The sequence below is a fragment of the Wolffia australiana genome, chromosome 3 (genome assembly GCF_029677425.1).
Source record: "Wolffia australiana isolate 7733 chromosome 3, ASM2967742v1".
NCBI classification, from domain to species: domain Eukaryota; kingdom Viridiplantae; phylum Streptophyta; class Magnoliopsida; order Alismatales; family Araceae; genus Wolffia; species Wolffia australiana.
Genome location: NC_135837.1, coordinates 2,764,456 through 2,785,239, shown reverse-complemented (window position 1 = coordinate 2,785,239; position 20,784 = coordinate 2,764,456). Strand labels below are relative to the sequence as shown.

General features: G+C 38.5%; 2 protein-coding genes across 5 annotated transcripts; both read left to right on the top strand.

Annotated features, from left to right (window-relative positions):
- The first annotated feature begins 8,483 nt into the window (after positions 1-8,483).
- Positions 8,484-15,476, top strand: VTE1 (tocopherol cyclase, chloroplast / vitamin E deficient 1 (VTE1) / sucrose export defective 1 (SXD1)). The gene is made up of 10 exons (XM_078572061.1): positions 8,484-8,798; positions 9,381-9,625; positions 10,062-10,141; positions 10,794-10,870; positions 11,579-11,748; positions 12,675-12,772; positions 13,461-13,568; positions 13,740-13,856; positions 14,185-14,334; positions 15,222-15,476. Exons 1-10 carry the CDS (start codon positions 8,530-8,532, stop codon positions 15,393-15,395), a joined length of 1,488 nt encoding a protein of 495 aa, XP_078428187.1. The 5' UTR covers positions 8,484-8,529; the 3' UTR covers positions 15,396-15,476.
- Positions 15,477-17,120: 1,644 nt separating this feature from the next.
- On the top strand, positions 17,121-20,767 carry LOC144700613 (RNA-binding protein-like protein). 4 transcript variants are annotated; one of them, XM_078572058.1, is made up of 4 exons: positions 17,121-17,391; positions 18,531-19,047; positions 19,121-19,488; positions 20,631-20,767. In XM_078572058.1, the coding sequence occupies exons 1-3, from the start codon at positions 17,229-17,231 to the stop codon at positions 19,458-19,460; spliced, it is 1,020 nt and encodes a 339-aa protein (XP_078428184.1). In that variant the 5' UTR covers positions 17,121-17,228; the 3' UTR covers positions 19,461-19,488; positions 20,631-20,767. The 4 variants fall into 4 exon arrangements, with proteins under 4 accessions (XP_078428184.1, XP_078428183.1, XP_078428185.1 ...); XM_078572057.1 differs by lacking the exon at positions 20,631-20,767 and having other exon boundaries at positions 17,123-17,391; positions 19,121-19,563; XM_078572059.1 differs by lacking the exon at positions 20,631-20,767 and having other exon boundaries at positions 17,250-17,391; positions 17,866-19,047; positions 19,121-19,563.
- The last annotated feature ends 17 nt before the right edge of the window (positions 20,768-20,784 follow it).

Below are 20,784 nucleotides of genomic sequence, written 5' to 3'. Positions count from 1 at the left end.
AGCCCCTTGCAGATAATTAAAATACTGAGGCCATTTGGGCTGACCAAGCTTAATGGAATCATGTCCGGAATTGTTTTGGAGAAGTTTTCATGGGAAGCTTGAAGATATTCATTTTTTTCCTGAATTTTTGCATGTGAAGTGGTATTAATACATTTTGTGATCTATTACTGGCTAAACTCCATTGCAAATAATTATAATACTGAGGTTATTCGGGCTGCCCATGGAATCATGTGTAGAACTGTTTTGAAGTACGTATCATGGGATGCTCAAAGATATTTATTTTTCCCTGAATATTTACATGCGAAGTGGGATTAATAAATATTGTGATCTATTATTTGCTAAAATCCCTTCCAACGAATTATAATATTGCGGTAATTTGGGCTGCTTGAGCTTGATAAAAGTGTGTCCGGAATTGTTTTGGAGAATTTTTTATGGGATGCTTGAAGATGTTCATTTTGTCCAGAATTTTTACATGTGAAGTGGTACTAATATATATTGTTTTCTATTACTTGCTAAAATGCCTTGCAAATACTAAGGCTACTTGAGCTGCTGTTGCATGATGGAATGATTGCTGATAATTATCTATGAAGAAAAATTAAGGGATCTTAGAAGATGTTTACTTTTCCAGAAAAATTACATGTGAAGTGGTATTAATATATTGTGTTATGTATTATTTGCTAAAATCCCTTTCAAAAAATTATGATACCATTTGGGCGCTCGTGCTTGATGGAACAATGATTATTATTGAAAATTTTTCTGGGATCCTTGAAAATATTCAGTTTTAAGCGGTATTAATACATATTGTGATCTATTTCTTGCTAAAATCTCTTGCACGTAACGATAAGATGATTGCCATTTGGTTTGCCTGTGCTTGATGGAATGATGTCTAATAAATATTATTGAAATTTTTATGGTGTCCTTTGAGATATTCATAATGCAATCTATCTTTTATGTTGTTTTTTTTGGGCTTGGTGTTGTCCTTTCAAAAAATTTAATGCATGGTAACAATGAAGGCAAATTACAAGTGTATTTAATGCATTTGTGATTTAATTTACCCAAATCATAACAAAACTTATAATTATACAAAACTTGCTCATGTTTGCATAATGAGTGAGGTCGTCTCCACAGGGAATGGCCTTAAGAGGCGAATCTAATACTTATGTTAGGTTAATTTATAATTTTGGATGAGAATAAGGGTAATTAAAGAGGTTAGTTATATGTTGAGTTAGAGAAGTAATAATAATAATAACGATAATGAAAGTTGAAGAATAGTCAGTAAAAAGATGTAGATAGGGAAGCGGAGAAATTAGGACTATATATGATGTTAAGTAATAATAAATAATGATAGAGAGAAGTTGTGAAAGGAAGAGGTAAGATAGTTACAATATAGGATGTTAACTATATTATTTATTAGGATTAATATTTATATATATTTTATATATACTAAGTAAGAAAGATTATAAATTTTATTTATAGTGTTACAATGAATGAATATATTAAGATATGCAGTGGAAGAGTTATATAAAATTAATAAACTAGAGAGAAAAATAATGTACTATTCGTAATAGAAGATAGGAGAATTATTTATTTAATTAATAGTAGGCTATGTATAAGATAGGAGATTTATATAGTAATGAGGAATTATTGAGTTAGTTATAGATTAATGAGGCAAGAAATATTTGTATATGATATAAATGTCAGTTTAAGAGAAATAGAGATTTTTTTTTTTTTAATTCTAGAAGAATATCTTATGAAAAAGGGAGAAAGGAATAGAAGGACAGAGAGATCATTAATAGGGGAGTTATGGAATCATCTGTGTATTAATGTATAGTTAGGGAATATGATATATAATAGCATAATACATTAGTATTTTTAACGAGGTAAAATCGAGGAAAATTTGTGTAAAATACCCAATGCCAAGAAGATGTTTGTCAAAATGCCTCAAAGAGGCCGAACTTAGAAAAAAAATTAAGAAACCAATTTTGACTTTCATTTGAATCAAATACACATGTCCAAATGACATAATCAAATACTAATCTACCTATGGAGTTAAAAAAACACCTGAATTGCCCTTATTTAGGAGAATGGTGACAACGATCTCTGCCTCCTAGCTTTGGTGTTTGTCTCCTCCTGCCTTGCTCCATGCTGGCATGAATCTGAGGAGTCCTAAGACTCCCAAGGTATCATCCTGGGTGTTCCAAGTATTGGGAGAGGTTTCACTCCTCTCCCCTGTTCATCTCACAACCAAAGTGTGTATGGATCAAAAGATGTGAAAATGGGGGGGCCTTCGACCCCTTTTTAAACCCTTTGGAGGCCTCTAGTGGTCGTAGATGAGTTGTACTTTTGGAGGATCACCCTAGTTGGTCCCCCAAAATTGGAAACTGTCGTGAGGCCATCAGAGGTGACGACCAGGGGAAAAGATGGACAGATGTGCCTGCTAGCCGTTTGATAGCCTTTGTAGGCAGTACAACAGCTGTGATAAAATTGTAGTGCTGGACCCCTTTTAGTTATGATGTACTCATGAGCCATGTCAGTGCCTTGGCATCAGGCCCATTAGCCTTTTTCTCCTTTATAATTCTTCCATGTAAGGGTCCCGCAATCCCCATCACTAGTCGTGGCCAATCAGAGGCCTAGAAAAATAAATAATAATAAGAGTCATATGTAACACAGACCATCCGATCCTCTGTATGAATATTGGACGGATGGGATTAAAATGCCAATTATAATTCAACACATTATGACGTGGGCTTTGGGTAGGGTCAGCTTGAAGCCCAGTCAAGCTTTCTTTTCATTTGTCTTAAGATTGCGGCCCATTGGTCGCGATCCTTCTTGTCACTTGTCATCCCAACCCATTGCAAAGTTGAAACAGAAACAATAGCTATATAAATCTAATTAGAATAAGATATATGAAAAATAAAGATTAAGTTTTAACAACATTTTAGCTCAATGCTTTAATGTGTGTTTTGATGAATTTTCAAAGTAATGTGTGCCTCAAAAAGGGTTGTGATCAAAGCACAATAAGTCCTCAGTCAACTAATTGACTGACAGTGAAGATTAAATAGGAGCCTTAGTTTTATTAAAAGGTTACTTAGTTCGACCATATTGTGAACAAGTCAAATCCTGTATTTAAGACTTGCACTTTCTGTGGTATTAAGATAAATATATTTTCTAGCAGTGTTCAAATATTTGTCTGAATTTGAATCCATTGATTTATTTAATAACTTATTAAAATTCCTAATGATTACCTTCAAGTATTTAAGACTGAATATACCAATGATTTAATGAAATTAATTACATGAAAATGACTACCGAATGGAAATATCTTGATTAAAATGATTTGGCAAACATACCTAAAAGTTTAAGATTATTTTAAAGTTGAAACCCTAGGCATGACGGCTAGTTTTTGCTCTTAACTCTTGTAAGGTATTTTGAATGTATGGAAAAATTGTAAATGTACAAAAATTTGAAATTAAAATGATTATTGTTTTATATTATTTAATCATAATCAATACACATGACTGTTGGACTTTTGAAAAATTACCATTAGGTCCTTTCAGATTTCTAAGTCTATATAGACAGCTTGAGACCTAATTTCAAATCTCCATTCTCATTGCCCTTTGATAATCGCAGTCCAAAAGCTAGAGAGATCTATCAATCCTTGGAGAAATTTTCAAGCAGTTCTTAGCATTCTTTAAAGAGATTATTTTTTCTAACATCAATCCAAGTCCAAAGAACTTGGTATGGTTTTTGGTTTCGGGTGTTTCAAGATTCAAAGGAAAGAATGCTGGCCTCTGAAATTTGCACATCCTCAATCTTGTGATAATTTTACAATCTTTAGCATAGTTTTTTTACTGATTTTGAGATTTTTTCAACATCAGAATCATTGCTAACATCCATAAAAAATCGAAGAAATTTGAACCACATCATTTGGTTGAGTTTTGAGAGAGTTATAGGAGTTTGAAGTTGGACACGGAGGAATCAGATGGTAAACTAAGAACTGATGAATATTATGTGTTTGTCAAGCCAATCACACCACCATGTTTATTTACATTAATTGAATAAAATATTTACGTTCATTATTATTCTAGTGTGATGTTCATAATGAAGTCCATGAATACTTGCAATGACATAGTGAATTATGATGAGATCAAAATACAATTATCAATATTCTTTAAACTTGTATTCTAAATATTCATATTTGATGGATAGTCAAGACAGACATCGAATTATCTAGATAGAATAACACTAGTTGATCCTACTTATACGATAAGTGTAACTTATCATGTGGCTATAAATGTGGCAACACTAATGATAGATATTTGGTGCTCTTTGGAGAAAGAGTTTACTAAATTGATCCGCGGGAATCCCTAAATGGTATCATACCTAAACGTAAATCAGGTCGATTCATGTCACCGTAATATAAGTGATCCACTGACCTAAGATACCAAGGACATCTCGTGAATGGACGACTACATTTGACTACAACTTAAGAGCCTCTAATCATGGGATTCAAACAAGGCATATCTCTGATGTAGTAAGAAGCTCACGGATATGATTGAGTGGTCAAGATGGGATCATCTGCCCTTGGTATAAGAGGAGATTGACTCAAGGAAGATGATGTATAAAAATCCCTGGCCAGGGTAATGAGGATATTGGAGAAGGAGTTCTCCATTGATCCCCGTTACGCATCAATACTAATCAAATGACAGATTAAGGTTTGACGATAAACCATACCCTAAGTCGTTCGAGAGTCTCGTGCGAATGATGGGTTATACATATACAGTAACCGATGAAGGTAAATGTTCCATAAGAGAGTTCAACACTACTCGATATCTTCTAGAGCACGATGTAGCTTGGCACCCCACGGGCTGAAAACTTAGCCGATCGATTGGGTTAAATCGATCCTTATTTAATTAATATATATGTTGATATAGTTAATTAATAAGGTTGACCAAAATTGTTATTGGGCAACTAAAGTTATTAACTAGAGCAATACAAGGGTGTAGAGGGTCAGACACATAACATTGGTAGATATATTTTACTTTTAAAGGTTTTTGAGAAAAAACTTAAAGTGAAATATAAATAGGGAAGGGCACTCATTTCAAGAACTTAGGCCAACCAGATTTGAGAGCCCCTCCCGTTCTCCACTTTCTTCTCCACTCATCCAAGGAAAGTGTCTTCATGGTGAGAAGATCTTCTAAATTTTAAAGAAGATTTGAAGAAGAAGACGTGGAGATCAAAGCGCCGAGTGATTGCATGGATACTTCTGAAGGCCAGACGCGTGAACAGCTTCAAAAAAATTTCGGAGCGGCAAAATCAAGGGTGGAATGAGTTCCCCAAAAGGTACATTCAATGTTTGATTTTAAAGTTCGAATATAAATTGATCAACACGCTTCCACATCAATGGAATCGTGTTTTCCATGGACAAACCAAATCACATAATCCAACAAGAACATGGAAAGAGTGATCTCTAGAGATTTATCTGATTTGATTTTGAACACACTGTGTGAGATAACAGCTGCGCGAAATTATATTACGAAACCACGTAGATGTGGAATCAAAAAGATATTTGAGTTTTAGGGACCAAATGTCAAATATGAATCAAGGAATTTCATCCAAAGAAAATCATGGAGGAAAAGAGGACTTGAAGAAAGAACGACCACAAAGAGGGATTTATTACTACATGGTAGTCATAGTTACATTTATGATTTTTTATCTCTTTATCAATAAATTTATGATCTAAAAAGATTCATGTTGAAATACATGAAATTGATCCTTGTCTTCAATACTATTTAAGGAGTTTTGATACTAAGTGTTGTTGAGGAGAAGATATAATTCCGAAATATATTGTTCTTGCTAGATCTTTGTGGTCAGTCAGGTTAAGGCTTCAGGGGCCATAAGAAGAAGGTTTTGGGGACAAAGTTAAAGTAGATCAAGCGATGTCGTTTTGTGGAAGTCGTTGGGAGTTGATGATTAGTAATAAAGTTAAAGCTTCATCGACTTTTTATTTTTCTTGGTATCCTTGTTCAACCCTATTTCCAAGTGATTTGCTCGGGGGAATTCACACAAATATGTTTAGTGCACATCATCACTTTGGGATGGATACCCCCAAACGTCATAAAGGATTAGCCTAAACTGTCTAAGAAAAATAATTGTGTCTCCCATTTCATCTACCTCCCATTTCATCTACCTCATTTCTTAAGTAGACCTAGTTCAACCCCTATTTTAGGTTATTCCTTGGCCACTTAAAATAATAAAATAAAATGACATCTCCCCCGTGAGCGTGTGATGGCTACCTCTATGTGGGATTTTGTGGGCTCTCTTTGATGGGCCTTCTTAGGCTTGGCTTTTTGTGTCTGTACGATTTTTGGGCAGTGTTTCTAGGGTGTTGGTGTTCGCCCGCTGCAGGTGGGCTTGAGCGCTCTATGCTCGCCTGCCTACGGCTGGCTTGTGCACTGTTGCGCATAGCTAGATGCCTTGGCCAGTGGAACTATTTTTTTCTGTATGTATGTGTGTGCGTGTTTTCTCTTATTCTTATAATTTTATTCCTTCTTTTACCTTCCACATTCTGAAAGGTGGAATAACCATCGGAGAGAGAATTTAACTCATTAAAATTAGTAATGTTAAAACTCCTTTTAATGAAAATAATTGGAATTCTAAAATTATGCAAAATTACATTAAAATATATTTTTTTAACAAAACACTCCATCTAATGCACGAGATGAATTTTTCTATAATAGGGTGATGCCAAAGTGGCCATAAAATATGTATAGTTTCATGTTTCATTTTGGGTTCATCGTGTAACCCATCCTGAATTGCTTCTACCACATAAAGCTTCACTGGGGAGCATACAATGGATGTTCATAAATTTCAATAAGATGTATCGTGCATATGGAAGTAAAAGGGATTTAACAACATTTTTCATGAATTATATGTATAATTCATGATATGCGAGATAATTGTAGTGCGGTCTCGTCATAATTCAATTATTATTATGGATGAATAATATTAAACATAGTTTGCATTGATAATTTTAAACAAGATGATGATGTGAGTTAAGCTTGTAGGCCATATAAATCCATCAAATTTTTTATGATCTATCCCTACCCAATTGCCCTTAAGTAGGATGGTTTCACATATAACAAAGTAGGGAAAGACTATACTCAAGTTTGATGACTACAATAAATGACAATCCAATCACATTTACATGGTTTTTTTAATGTGCTTTCTTGGTTCCTTAAATGAGCTGCGTTAAGATGTTCAGTGTGCAACCTCTGGACATATCCGTGCAATTGATCCATCACTGTTGTTTCACCTTTTCCATTACATCTGGAGGTAGGGCACAAAGGGGAGTAAGCACATGAGGAACTATTGTGTGGGTGAAGTTTTTTGAAGACATACTAGCTAAGTTAGTTTAGTTCGATGATGATGCAAACAACAACGTTGACGATGGGACGATGACCAACTACTACGTGGACCACGACAACAACGATGGGGACAATGATTGACGACGACATGAGGATGAATGACAACAATGGGATAACCACTGCTGGTGACAGCATTGATGACCGTTGATGAGGGGGATGATAACTGTCCTCAAGGGGGATAATGACAATCAAGGACATAGACGAAGACCATGGACCACTGGGACGACAACCATCGTTGACGAAGAACATAACTGTTACATGGAAGGTAGCGACAACAATTATCTCAATCTCTCTCTCTCTCTATCTTTCTCTGTCTCTCTCTCCCCATCTATTTTCTCGATGTCTCTCTCTCTCTATCTCTATCTCTCTCTCATAAAGCTTAAAAAATAAAACCCATTTCTTTGAAATCCAACTATATTAATGCCTATGAAAATAGAAAATGAGAGAGCCAAAGTAATGAGAAAATGACTTGTCACTGTGAAGCTATGTTCTCTTGCCTGCCTACTATCTCTCTCTTATTTATCTTTCTCGTTCCTCTCTTTATCTCTCTTGCTATCGTGCTCTTTTTCTATTTATCTGTATCATTCTCGCTCGTGCACTTCTCTTCCTATTTTCCACAACGAATGAATGAAAGAATGGGCCTGATGATGGCGTTGTGACGATGACAAAACATGGACGGATGACGACTCAGACAGAATGAAATGATGTGGACGAAAGACTGAACAGATATCCATTCAGTCATGTCGAGTCCGTCCGAAAGCGTCATCCATCTTTCGTCCAACAAGCATAGCTCTCAGAGCACATCATGGTATCCAACAGTGCTAGAAGCTCCAGACCAAATCAGGCAATTTAATTATTTTAATTAAAATCACCCGACTTAATAAAAATCAGGCATTTTGAGAAATCACCCGACTTAATATTTTAATTACTCTTTCTGTGGAGGGAAGCGACGAGAGTGAACCACGTCAGTAAATTCAAAAGGCGGAGAAAATGACACGTAGGCTCTTTACCAGTCGAGCAGCGTTCAACCTGTACCTATAAATACCCGAGCAGTTGGAACCGCTTAAGCCTGAACAGTTCGTGATCGATCTTCCCAGCTTCAATGGCCGCGGCGAATTGCCGTCTTCCTTCTCTCAACGAGATCCGACCGGCGTTGATTTCCGATCTGATTAGCTCGTGGAGTGGATCTGGCAAGGCATGTTTTTCTCCGATTTCTCGGCCTTCAAATGTGCGGATGCGACGTCGGGAGGGGTTTCGGACTGTAATGGCGGTCTCTGCTGCCGAGGAGCAGCAGGAGAGCTCGGCTATTGTTAAGAGGCCTGTTTACGCGCCTACTCCCAGCAACAGGCAGCTCCGGACTCCTCATAGCGGGTAGATTTATTGTTTTTGGTTAAATTTTGTCGCGATTCAATGCCTGCTGGCAGAATGCAGTCTATTTGGTCCATGTAAAAGTCGTTAATCATCATGCATGTCGGTGCAAGGTCATCGAGCGGATCGGTTGATTTTTGTGTTAGATTTTTTGTATTTCTCTGCGACCAGTGAAATTCATGTTTCGATTCCAATTCTCGATTGATTGGGATAATTGAAATGATTGAAATTATTTTTTAAGAGGCCCGTTTACGTACCTAAACCCATTAACGGACAGCACTGGACGCCTCATAGTGGGTAAATTTGTTGTCTGATTAAATTCTATCACGATTCAATGCCCACGGGGAAATGCAATCAGGGCGCTGAAAATTCGTCACAATCATGCATTTAGGAGAATGATAATAGAACTTGTTATTCGATCCGTGTATTTGATTTTTCAATTACGCGCCTACCGTCTCGTTTCGATGTCAATAATTATATGACTGGGTAATTAATCCCCTAAATCCTTCTTTCAAACAATAAAGCCCCTAAATATTTCAAAATATATGTAATGCAACCCGTCTCATCTCTTTGATTGTGAACCAGGTACCACTTCGATGGAACAACACGGCCGTTCTTTGAAGGATGGTATTTCAGGGTTTCAATTCCAGAATGCCGGCAAAGCTTCTGCTTCATGTATTCAGTTGAGAATCCTGCCTTTAACAAGCCACTGGGAACGTTGGAAAGTATTGTGCATGGACCTAGGTCTACAGGAGTAGGGGCTCAAATTCTTGGAGCTGATGACAAATATATTTGCCAGTATTCTTCAGAATCTTCGAATTTTTGGGGAAGTAAGCTTACCAGCCCAATTTCTTATTGGTTATTTTGATTATTTTTAATAAATATGGAGCATTTCAGATTCCAGGAAGAAAGCATTTGATGTTAACTTTTTAAACTAAATGTTGAGTATTTCAGAACCCAGGAAGAAAGTAATTGATGATGTAATAGTTTATACATCAACTTTAGAGAATCATTGGAAATTATTTTGTTACAGAGATCGCATTCATTAAGCTTTTATTTAGAAAAAATTCCCTAATGCGGATTTTGATGCTCAATCACTTCTTTAAGATAGTATCTCTCTATTATCCTTCTTTCAAACAAAGGTGTGACAACCGTTTCATTTATTTTTATTATTATCCACAGAATATGCTGATATTTCTATGTTGGGATCCTTTGTTATCTGGCTAACATGTGAAATTCATTAGTTTAATCGTACCTCAATGCTAGGCAGGCATGAATTGTCGTTGGGGAGTACTTTTTCCTCAAGGGAAGGTTCAAAGGCACCAAATAGGGAGCTTACGCCTGAGGTGCATATCTTTCACTCTTTAATCTTTCAGTATTCGTTCCAATATCTGAAAAAGTTGAGTGATCAATCTCTATCTGCTTATTTAGCCTTTTCATTGGGCTACTTGGAAAAATGATAGCACTGGTAAATGTCTCCCGTTATTTCAGCCAATGCACTGTTCTAGGAGAAAATTCAAATTGGTTTCATGTCGAGTTTAAGATACATCATCACCGGCTAAGCTTTATGCTGGAGATCATGCGCGTTTTATATGTGCTGTGATCGTCTCAAACATCTTACAGGAACTTATGATCATTTATCCTCTTTCCGACCATGCTAAATTAATAATCTGGCTTTAAGTATACTGTCTCAATCATTATTTTATAATATTTTTGTTTATCCTGGGGCCAACTTAAATTTGGATTCAGATCTAGACTTTCTCTTCCATTATGCTGTCCTTGCTTTGCATCTTAAACTGAAACAGGTCTACCATTGTAATTCATGAAAAGAGAGTGATCAAGACCTTAAATGTTACAAAACCATTTCCCATCCATCAAGACCTTAAAGATCGGACTACCTTTTTAATAAAGAAGTTTTCCACCTTCTATTATGCAGAGCGTTTCATTTCCATTCTATCCAGAATGTGATATAAATACTAGCATTGTCATCTTTCGTAGGAATTCAACAGTCGAGTCTTGGAAGGTTTTCAGGTCACTCCGATATGGCACCAAGGTTTCATTCGTGATGACGGAAGGTAAATTTTCTTTGGATTTATTCAACTTTTATGAATGACGTGCTGGTTATAAATCAGTTAATAAGTGTGTTAGTTAGTCATACCAGTGTCAGTTGGATTTATTCGACTTAAATTTATAGAATAATGCGTCCAGGCTGTTTAGCACAGGGTAAATATTTCATGTTTAAACTATTTCTCATTTAAAAGGGCTTAATCTATATTTTATTTTATCCAAATTGTTGATTTTGCTGAAAAACATCAAATAAAACATAACCCAGTAATGAATTAAAAAGAAACCCCCTTTCTTGAATTTGTTATTGGTGGCAGTTTTTTATCTAACAAATAATAAATTTGGTAGCAGCCCTAAATCCCTCTGTAACTTTCCGTCAAATGTTAGAGTCGGAGGGACGGCAGTTGGACTAAAACTTAAATAATTTATTTGGAGATTGATGCTCATCTTGAAATATACTTTAAGAGAACACAGCCCATGGTCCCGATAAACTGAGTGGATCGAGAGAGAGGTAGACTATCAGGCTTATACACAATAGTAAACTCGAACAGTGGTAAGATTCAAATGTCATTGAAGTTTTATAGCAAAAAACAGGTCTCGCCGAAATAAACTCATCTTATTCTTGACGAAAATTCACTCAACAAGGTTTTTGTTTATTGTTCTGAATGCTGAGTTGCAAGCATTGCATTTCATCACTGGGATGCAATCCTCTTTCACAGATCAAGTAACTTACAAACAGTAAAGACCGCACGGTGGGAGTACAGTACTCGTCCAGTTTATGGTTGGGGTGACGTGGAATCAGTTCAGAAGTCCACTGCGAGTTGGCCAGCTATGTTACCCGTCTTTGAACCGCATTGGCAGATCTGCATGGCAGGCGGACTCTCAACAGGTTTGTACTAATTTGACGTTTTTTTTTTATTGAAAGATGTACTAATTTGACGTTTTGACTGGGGGATTTTTGGGTTGTAATGATCTTGTCAAATCGAAATTGGTGTGCAGAAAAATGGCATTTTAAAGTGGGGAAATTTGCTTCCTTCTAGTTCTTCACAAAGCTTAGAATGTTAAATTCTCGATCTGTACACCTTGATTTTCTTACACTCGCTCATTCTAGACTACATGCTATATGAGTTGTAGTTCAATGATTAATTTAAGTCTGAACTTTGATTTTTTTTAATAATGAAGGGATTTCTCAGAAATATGAAGAATGGTCCCTCCCAAAAAAATATTCCAGATTAAATTGTCAGTAGTTAGGAGAGGTGCACCAGAATAAATTGTTCTAAACGGCAAGAACCAAATGTGCAAGTTTCCATGCTCTTGGCCCGTCCATGATAACTTCTTCAGATTTGCATGAACCAGTGGACAAATCTCTAGGTGGGGATGCTCCCTCCAACATATTGGTTAGGAATGAGCACCACTATCCCAGCTTGGATTCAACCATTATTTACTTCATAACATTTCATAGTTGATTCATCTTTGTGATGCTTATGCTCCAAATTACTGATAACTAATATCAATTTTCATGTTCATTTAGTCATTTTAAAATATTTATTTTGAATGTTCTCATTTATTTCTTGTAGATTCTGTATTAAAATTTATTTAAGTTGGTATATGGGATCTGACTTTTTTTAATCCATAAAGTGTTAGTTTGCCGATAATTCAGCATTTTCTCACCATTTCCATCCCTCTTTGAACGTTCAGCTAAAAAGAGAGCATGTTTACCAGCTAGGTGTTACAATTGTTGGACTTATTTCTTCATCATCTCTAAAAATGCATAAATTCTCTTAAAGTCTTAAATGACTGGTTATGGGATGTCAGGCTGGATTGAATGGGATGGGCAGCGTTTTGAATTTGAGGATGCACCTTCATACTCTGAAAAGAACTGGGGGGCAGGCTTTCCCAGAAGGTGGTTCTGGGTTAGTATTTTTTATATTTATTTTATTTAACATACTGGAAAATATTTAAAACCTGTAGAAAATATTTTATTCTAAGATTTCTGCTCACACTTCAACCACCTAATCTGCAAAATTGAATCAGATGAGGATTGGAAACAAGCTCCTTCCGACTTTGAGAGCTGAAACTTCTTATATTCTCTAAATTGGGATTAGTTATGGGTTTTGTCTTCATAGAAAAGTGTTAATTGATCATAACACTGGACAAATCATTCATATTTTCTCCTCATTTGAAGTCTTTGGTCTCGGATCTACCATTTGCGTGGTTAGATCTGCGTCCGTTTTGTTGAAGCTGTAAAATAGTCGTAATGAGATAAACAGTTTCATATTGCACTTATCGATGAGTTAAATTAGTTTTTCAGAATAATTTGACCACGAATCAAGATTCATTTACTTGAATGATCTCGAAAGAGATGTTGAATCCTTTTGCAACCCAATGACAACCCTTTTCTCAAATTTCCAATGCGATGTGTTTTGAAGTAGCATGTGTCCCTCGCATGCCATGACATTATTTATTTTTTGAAGAAATAGAGGGAAGATCGCCCCAGATCAGTGATCAACCCAATTCTAGGTTCAATGCAATGCATTAAGTGCGACCATAATCTTGATGTCTATACATACGTGTTAAGAAATGAAGAAATACATTTTTTAGGTTCAATGCAATGTCTTCGAAGGAGCGAACGGTCAAGTGGCGTTGACTGCAGGTGGCGGGCTACGTAAGGTGCCTGGGCTAGTCGACATTTATGAGAGCGTTGCCATGGTATTTTATCTCTCTATTTCATCTTTTTTCTCCTCTCCTCCAACTTCTAAATCTGGTAGCTATGAACAACTTATGATGCTCAGGATCGTATCTGATCGGTCACAATAATTTGGAGTTAAATTGGATCTTTTTTCCCCATCCGTCATCTCCTTTGTTCTGGTATTGACGCAGATTGGAGTGCACAATGGAGGCAAGTTCTACGAATTCATTCCCTGGGACGGCGTTGTTAGCTGGGACATTACTCCGTGGGGTCGCTGGAGGATTTCAGCTGAAAACAAGTCATTTCTGGTGATTTCCCTACACTTATCGCTCTAGAAGCAGTACATATATTTTTACTTTCCAAGAAAATTCTTCTGGGATATTATTTTGGCCAAGTACGGTGCACTTTTTTTTATGTTTTCGAAATCTTGATTATGGGTTTTATTTTTTATAAATTTCATCATCCTGATACCTTCAATCCTCTTGGAGTTAAGCCATGAGAAGATAATTGATATGTGCTCTCTAATCAGGTGTCCATTATCAGGGACATCAGAAAAAACAAGAGTCTTACTTCCAAACATTTTCAATTATTTAATTTTTGTTTTTGATAAATGATGAGAATGTTATTGCGGGGCAGGTAGAATTAGAGGCTGCTACGGAGGACCCGGGAACCCCTTTACGAGCCCCAACCACCGAAGCGGGGTTCACCACGGCATGCAAGGACACGTGCTTTGCTGACCTCTCCATGAAGATATGGGAAAGAAAGTATGACGGATCCAAGGGCCAGGTACTCTTCAACATCTTATTTTCAGCTCCCTTAAACTTATAGAAATTAATTTATATCAGTTTTAGGAAAAACAAATGTGCACAAAGAAGTATCGACAACACTGGAAAGTCCAATTTCAGCTGCTCTCAACTGTAAAAAAATGATTTTCTATGAGTTTTATGAATAACCCTTCGCATGAAAAGGTGTATCAAGGACTGTGAAAAATCTTATTCCAGTTTCCCTGAATTAGATAATTCATATTTTTGTATTAGTTTTGCGAGTTATCCTGCACAGAAAGTGTCGATGGCTCAGGAAAATCCTATTTTCAGCTGCTGCTAGTAAAATTTGATTTATAAATAATCTTGCTGGTACTTATTTTAGCTGCTCCAAACTTCTTTCAACTGATTTTTTTAATGGATTTTAGGATGAATTATCTACATCTCCGGGAAATCCTGTTCTCAGATGTTATAAACTTCTTTATAAATGATTTTTTAATGAAGTTTAAGAAAAATCACGCTCATAAAAAGTGTCAACGATTCAAGAAAATGCTATTTTGACTGGCCTTAAATTAAAAAATGAACTTCTACGAGCTTTAATAATAATCCTGCTCATAGAAAATATCAAGGGCTCTTGAAAATCCTAATTTCAGTTGACCTAAACTTTGAATGAAAGTTTTTTTTCCTGATTTTAAGGAATAATACTATTTTCAGGTGCCCAATTTTATTGAAAATAAGATCCTATTTTCAGCCGCCTTAAACTTTAAAGAATGAATTCCTTTGCGTTTTAGGAATAATCTTTTATATGAAAGAGTGTCAACTAAAGTGCATTTTTTTAGTCGCAAGGTAAAATCATTATTTTTATTGATTTTTAATGATTTTAAGAATAACTCGGGTGGACTTGGTTGGCAGCTGGTGCTGGATGTGACTAGCAATATGGCAGCGGTTGAGGTCGGCGGGGGGCCGTGGTTCGACTCTTGGAAGGGCTCAACTCTCGTGCCCGAGCCGATTCAACAGATCCTCAGACTCCCCATAAACGCGGAAGACCTCTTCCCCATTCCCTTTCTGAAGCCCCCTGGGCTCTGAGTTGACTCTTTGCTGAGGTCAATGGTCAAGTCAACCTCATCATCTTTTACATATCCTATTTTTTCCCTCTTCATCCCATGAGGTCGGAGATGGTACTAGACAACAAAATTGACATCAATTCACTTAAATAATAATTGAGAAAATGAGTATTATTAATTTGTTTTTGAAGCGCTCGTGTAGGATTGGAGCGCGAATGATGGATGGTCGTCCCAACCCATCATCTGTCACACACCACAGGATGACTGTACAAAGTCATCTCCATCATTCCCGTCACTGATCATCAGCCATCCATCATTTCCGTCATTAGTCATTAGTCGTCCATCATTTGCATCATTAATCATTAGTTATCCATCATTTCTGTATTAGTCATCCATCATTTCCGTCATTAGTCATCAGCCATCCATCATTATCCTCAATTAATGATCAATCATCCATCAATTCTGCAGTTGGTCATCGGTCATCCATCATTATCCATAGACAGAGACAGAGACGGGACAGATTTTGTTCTCCTTCATAGACAGAGACGGGTCGGGACAGATGGAGGCAAAATTTGGGCGGAGTAGAGACTTCTAATCCTCCGAATGCATGACTGAACTGACAGCCATTCAGTCCTGGTCCATCGAGGGAATGGCTGTCCAATATCCAGTATCGGACATCCGATATCTGATATCCAGAAAAAATCAGGACGGCGTCTGATACCGGATATCAGATATCGAACGGATACCGACAGTCATGTAAAACGGATATATACGAGGTAAGGACGAGGCGGATATCGGATTCTGGATATCAGCTTTCGATATCCGAATATCTGAACCAGTATCCGGATATCGATATCCGGTATCAAGAGAAATAATCAATAATGAACATGATTTTAGATGTTTAACATGAACAACGCCCAAATCTTTTACTAATGTTACCTCGTTTCATAAATGTGCTTCAAAATTTTCATTTTCTTCCGTATGGGATAATAGCATTCGTAGTTTAAACTTCGAGTCCTATTATCCCATATGGAAGAAAACACAAAATCTGAAGCGTATATATGAAACAAGGTAATAATATAGTATATATCAAATGAGGTAATAATAACTTAAAAGTTCTCTACTTGCCTCCGAATCCTATTCTCCCATATGGAAGAAAACAAAACTTTTGAATTGTATATATTAAACGAGCTGATAATATATTTGAAAAATTCTCTCCAAACCATTGCAGGATGACAGCTTCAATGAATAAATATATTTTTACAAACATTTCATGTTGGATTTTGAAATCTGATATCCGGATAAATTTTTAAATCTGATATCATCATCCTTCCCGAGAGACGGAGGCGGATGGCGACATCGAGACGGATAATGATATCGGAAATATGACATCGAGACGGATATCGGTACTGTATCAACCAATATCCAATATGATATCCGGATATCAGTAAATACAGATATCGGAAATGTGATTTCTGATATCTGATTCAGCATCCGTCCCGATCCCGTAATCTGATGTCGGTATCGGGTCGGGCGAACACTATGTCTGTCTATAACCAACTCCCATATCCCGGCACAATTACATTGAAAGTAAGCAAAAAAACAGATCTTCTAATGTTATTTATTTATTTCTGAGGTCGCATTTGTTTTTTCCTTTTTACACCACGAGTGTGAGATTTGAAATAAAATAAGACAATTAGTTTAGTCAAGCAAATGGCAGAAAATTTCGATTATTTTTCTATTAAAAAATAAATAGCTCAGGGGATTAAATAACAAATAGCTACGCGTGGGGTTTAAATATGAATGGCCTCGTTGGATTTGAGTTAGGGCAGATCTTGCGGAGAGGGCGGGAGAGATGAGACCGCGAGAAGGAGAAGAGGAGACGGAGTCGCCGGCGCGGCCGTCGAAGGGAAGCCTCAGCAGCGTGGTAGTGAGGCCTGATCGAGCTCCGGATCGCGGTGGAAGCAGTGAAAGGGAGAATGGTGATGCTCGTAATCGGAGATTTTCGGATGATTCAGGTCCGGCGACGTTCTTCCTCTGATTTTCCCTGAATTCTTGATTGGATTTTGGTGCTTCCTTGATTGTTTTCTTTCGACTGGTTCTTGTTCTTGGGTCGGCTGGCTTCGTCGCTTGAATTTTCGTGATTTTGGTGGCCGTTCTTGTTCTTATGATCGAAGGATCTTTGCTTTGCCCGGTGATGTCGCTTCGCACGGTTAGATATTGATGCGAGGTTCATAGTTTTTGATATTATCTTGGTCTTTTTATCGGTCTAACTTTTGTGCTGATGGGTAGTTTTTTGGCCCCCTGAGTTCCTTTGGTTAATTGCATTCAAACCATGAATGATGGATTGAGATAACTGCTGCTTAACATCTGACCACCCCTCTCAAATCTGTGGTAGTGGGTTGAAATTTGTTAAAAACATGACCCAAGTGATCATTGTGGCCAATTTTTCTGGGTGTGAAGTAAGATGTGTGGTGTTGTACGCATTTCAGATTACGGGTTCGATCCAAGAACATTTGTTGATAAATAAAACTGAGGTTACTGTTGCGAGGACCAGTCCTGCGTAAAAAATACCTCCATCTGCTGATTGAATTTTGCTTTTCGTTCTGCCAAGGGTGTCAGAGATTGAATTTTGCTGGAGATTTCTGCGACATTTCCAGATCACGGTAGCCAAAAAGATACTGGTGGTTCATGCAAGATAGAGGATCTATGAATCAGAAGAATTCTTTGAGATCTTTGTCTGAAGTGTCTGTCCTGGAGCTCTTATGTTTATCTTTACAACTCCCTGGAGCATTTGGGCAAAAATTGTAAAAAGAGAAGAAGTCTGTCTTTGTCAGAGTCTCCTTACAGGGATTCAAATACAGGGATTAAGTAAAGTTCGGTTTTGCTTCATGATTTTTTTAAGCAAAAGGAAATTTGGGGGAAAGAAAGCTGTGCAACCTGCTGGGTGCTGATTAAAGACTTAAGCTTTGGCTGATGGGTTAAATTAACTTAAACTGCTTAGATTGACTTGGAAATCCCTGCTTCGTTAGGTCAACTCTCCTAGTTTGGTCAAAAGCTCTTGAATGATGGATGGATCACTGGTCGTGGGATCCTTCAGTTGTTGCGCCTCGTGGCTCGGTCTCTCGACTTGGGTGCTCACTCTTCTTCTTTCCAGGGTATGGCACTCGTGCGGATTCCCCATTGTCGACACAGCCCAAGTACCGTCACTTTGACCGGGATGACATGCCATCAGGAGATCCCCAACCTCGTCGTCGCCCCAATGCAGAGTTCGACCTGCGCTGGCGAGGGCCACATAGGCGGCACGATCAAGAGTATGATGATTTCCGGCGATCGCCGAGCGTTGACCGTCGACAGTGTGGGTTTGGGTTTGACGGCGATAGCCGTGAGTCTTGGGGTGGCCGGGGCAGCAGTGGTGGCTGGTATAGTGACATATCTCAAGCTTATGTGCGCAATGGCGGTAGCGGCAGTGTCAAGCATCCGGATGTATCGCCAGGCTATATGTGCAATGGTGGCAGCAGCCGGAGCTTCAGTCCACCGCCGTACGGTCGTGGCGCGCTGTCAGCATTTGACAGGGCCCGAGATTGTTGGCATCGTGACGGTCCCGACGGCCAAATTAGGAATGACCCCAATTTGGCCCCACGAGCCGGGGACTGGATCTGCAAGAACCCTCTGTAAGTTAGTGAGGATTAAATTCTCTGAGGAATTCTGATTTTTTTTTGATTTGTTAGTTTTTTTCTCTTTCAGGTGTGGTAACTTGAATTTCGCCCGCCGGGAGTACTGCAACAAGTGCCACAAGTTCCGCTTCGAGTTCGCGGGCAGCCGTGTATTTGTATCTCCGCCACGGGGCCGGAGCAGAGACAGGCCAAGGATGAGTCCTCGGCGGGGAAAGCCGGGACTTTACCGGGACGAAGTGGGATTTAGGTCTGGGGACAGAATTCCCCGGGCAGCGGCGCCGAGGTTAAGCCGGGAGCATTGGGATGTGGAGGTGCGGCGGCGGAGCCGATCCCCCCCTTCTCGACGAGATTATGGCCGAGCACCCAGCCTGGGTCCAGGCCAGGGCCAAAGATTCCGTGATTGGCCCTAGTGATGCTTTTTTTGGCAGGATTATGCTGGTGAGAGGTCTCAACTTTACTGAATATATGCTCGGGAACTTTGCTCAATTTACTCAATATATTCACATCTCTCTCTCTCTCTCTTATTTCTAGCCTCTCTCTCTCTTGTTTCTAGTCTATTTCTTCCTCTCTCTCTCTCTCCTGTTTATTGTCTCTCTTCTCATCTTTTTTTATCTACTGTTTCTCGTCAATCTCTTGTCTTTAGTCGCTCTCTGTCTCTCTGTCTATCGCTTTTCATCTATCTTGTTTCTTGCCTCTTCTGATCTCTCTCTCTTCACTGTATTGTTGCTCATCGCTCCCTTGTTTCTAGTTTCTCTCTCTCTCTGTCCCCCCCACTGGCATCTGTCTTTTGTTACTTATCTCTCTCTCTCTCTCCCTTATTTCTAGTCTCTCTCTCTTTCTCTCTCCCGTTTCTTCTCTCTCTGGTCTATCTACCGTTGGCCATCACACTCTTGTTTCTAGTCTCTATCCCTCTCACTAGTCTATCTATTCTTGCTCATCTCTCTCTCTCTCATCTATCCGACGTTGCCCATCTCTCTCTCTTTCTCTCTCACTTTTCTATCTATTCTTGCACATCTCTCTCTCTCTCTTGTTTCTAGTCTCTCTCGTCTATCTGACGTTGCCCGTCTCTCTCTCTCTTGTTTCTAGTCTCTCTCGTCTATCTGACGTTGCCCGTCTCTCTCTCTCTCACTAAAGTCTATCTATTGTTGTTTTTCCCTCTCTTGTTTCTAGTCTCTCTTTCTCGTCTACCTACCGTTGCCCATCTCTCTCTCTCTCTCTCTCTTGGTTCTAGTCTCTCTTTCTCGTCTACCTACCGTTGCCCATCTCTCTCTCTCTCTCTCTCTTGGTTCTAGTCTCTCTTTCTCGTCTATCTACCCTTGCCCATCTCTCTCTCTCTCATCTATCTACCGTTGCCCATTTCTCTCTCTCTTGTTTCTAGTCTCACTCTCTCATCTATCTACCGTTGCCCATTTCTCTCTCTCTGGTTTCTAGTCACCTCTCTCATCTATCTACCGTTGCCCATTTCTCTCTCTCTAGTTTCAAGTCTCTCTCTCTCGTCCATCTATCATTGCTCATCTCTCTCTCTACCGTTGCTCACTTCTCTCACATTATCCTTTCTCGTCTCCGTCAAACGGGGTAAGGCAAGCGCACCGCAACGGTGCGTATCGAAACGGATGGGGCTACCTCGGACGGCGAACCAAACTCAGCCAGCTGCCCTATCCAGGACACAATGCAACGGTCGCCACGTCACTTTCCCTCGCAGGATAAATACCGGGGGGCGGCAAACGGGGGCCG

Bases quoted from the DNA above. Each gene is read 5' to 3' on its own strand.
- VTE1 (XM_078572061.1), top strand. From the start codon at position 8,530: ATGGCCGCGGCGAATTGCCGTCTTCCTTCTCTCAACGAGATCCGACCG. The intron at 8,799-9,380 runs GTAGATTTATTG...ATTGTGAACCAG, and splicing joins CTCCGGACTCCTCATAGCGG to GTACCACTTCGATGGAACAA. The intron at 14,335-15,221 runs GTACTCTTCAAC...CTTGGTTGGCAG, and splicing joins ATGACGGATCCAAGGGCCAG to CTGGTGCTGGATGTGACTAG.
- LOC144700613 (XM_078572058.1), top strand. From the start codon at position 17,229: ATGAGACCGCGAGAAGGAGAAGAGGAGACGGAGTCGCCGGCGCGGCCG. The intron at 17,392-18,530 runs GTCCGGCGACGT...TCTTCTTTCCAG, and splicing joins GAGATTTTCGGATGATTCAG to GGTATGGCACTCGTGCGGAT. The intron at 19,048-19,120 runs GTAAGTTAGTGA...TTTCTCTTTCAG, and splicing joins TGGATCTGCAAGAACCCTCT to GTGTGGTAACTTGAATTTCG.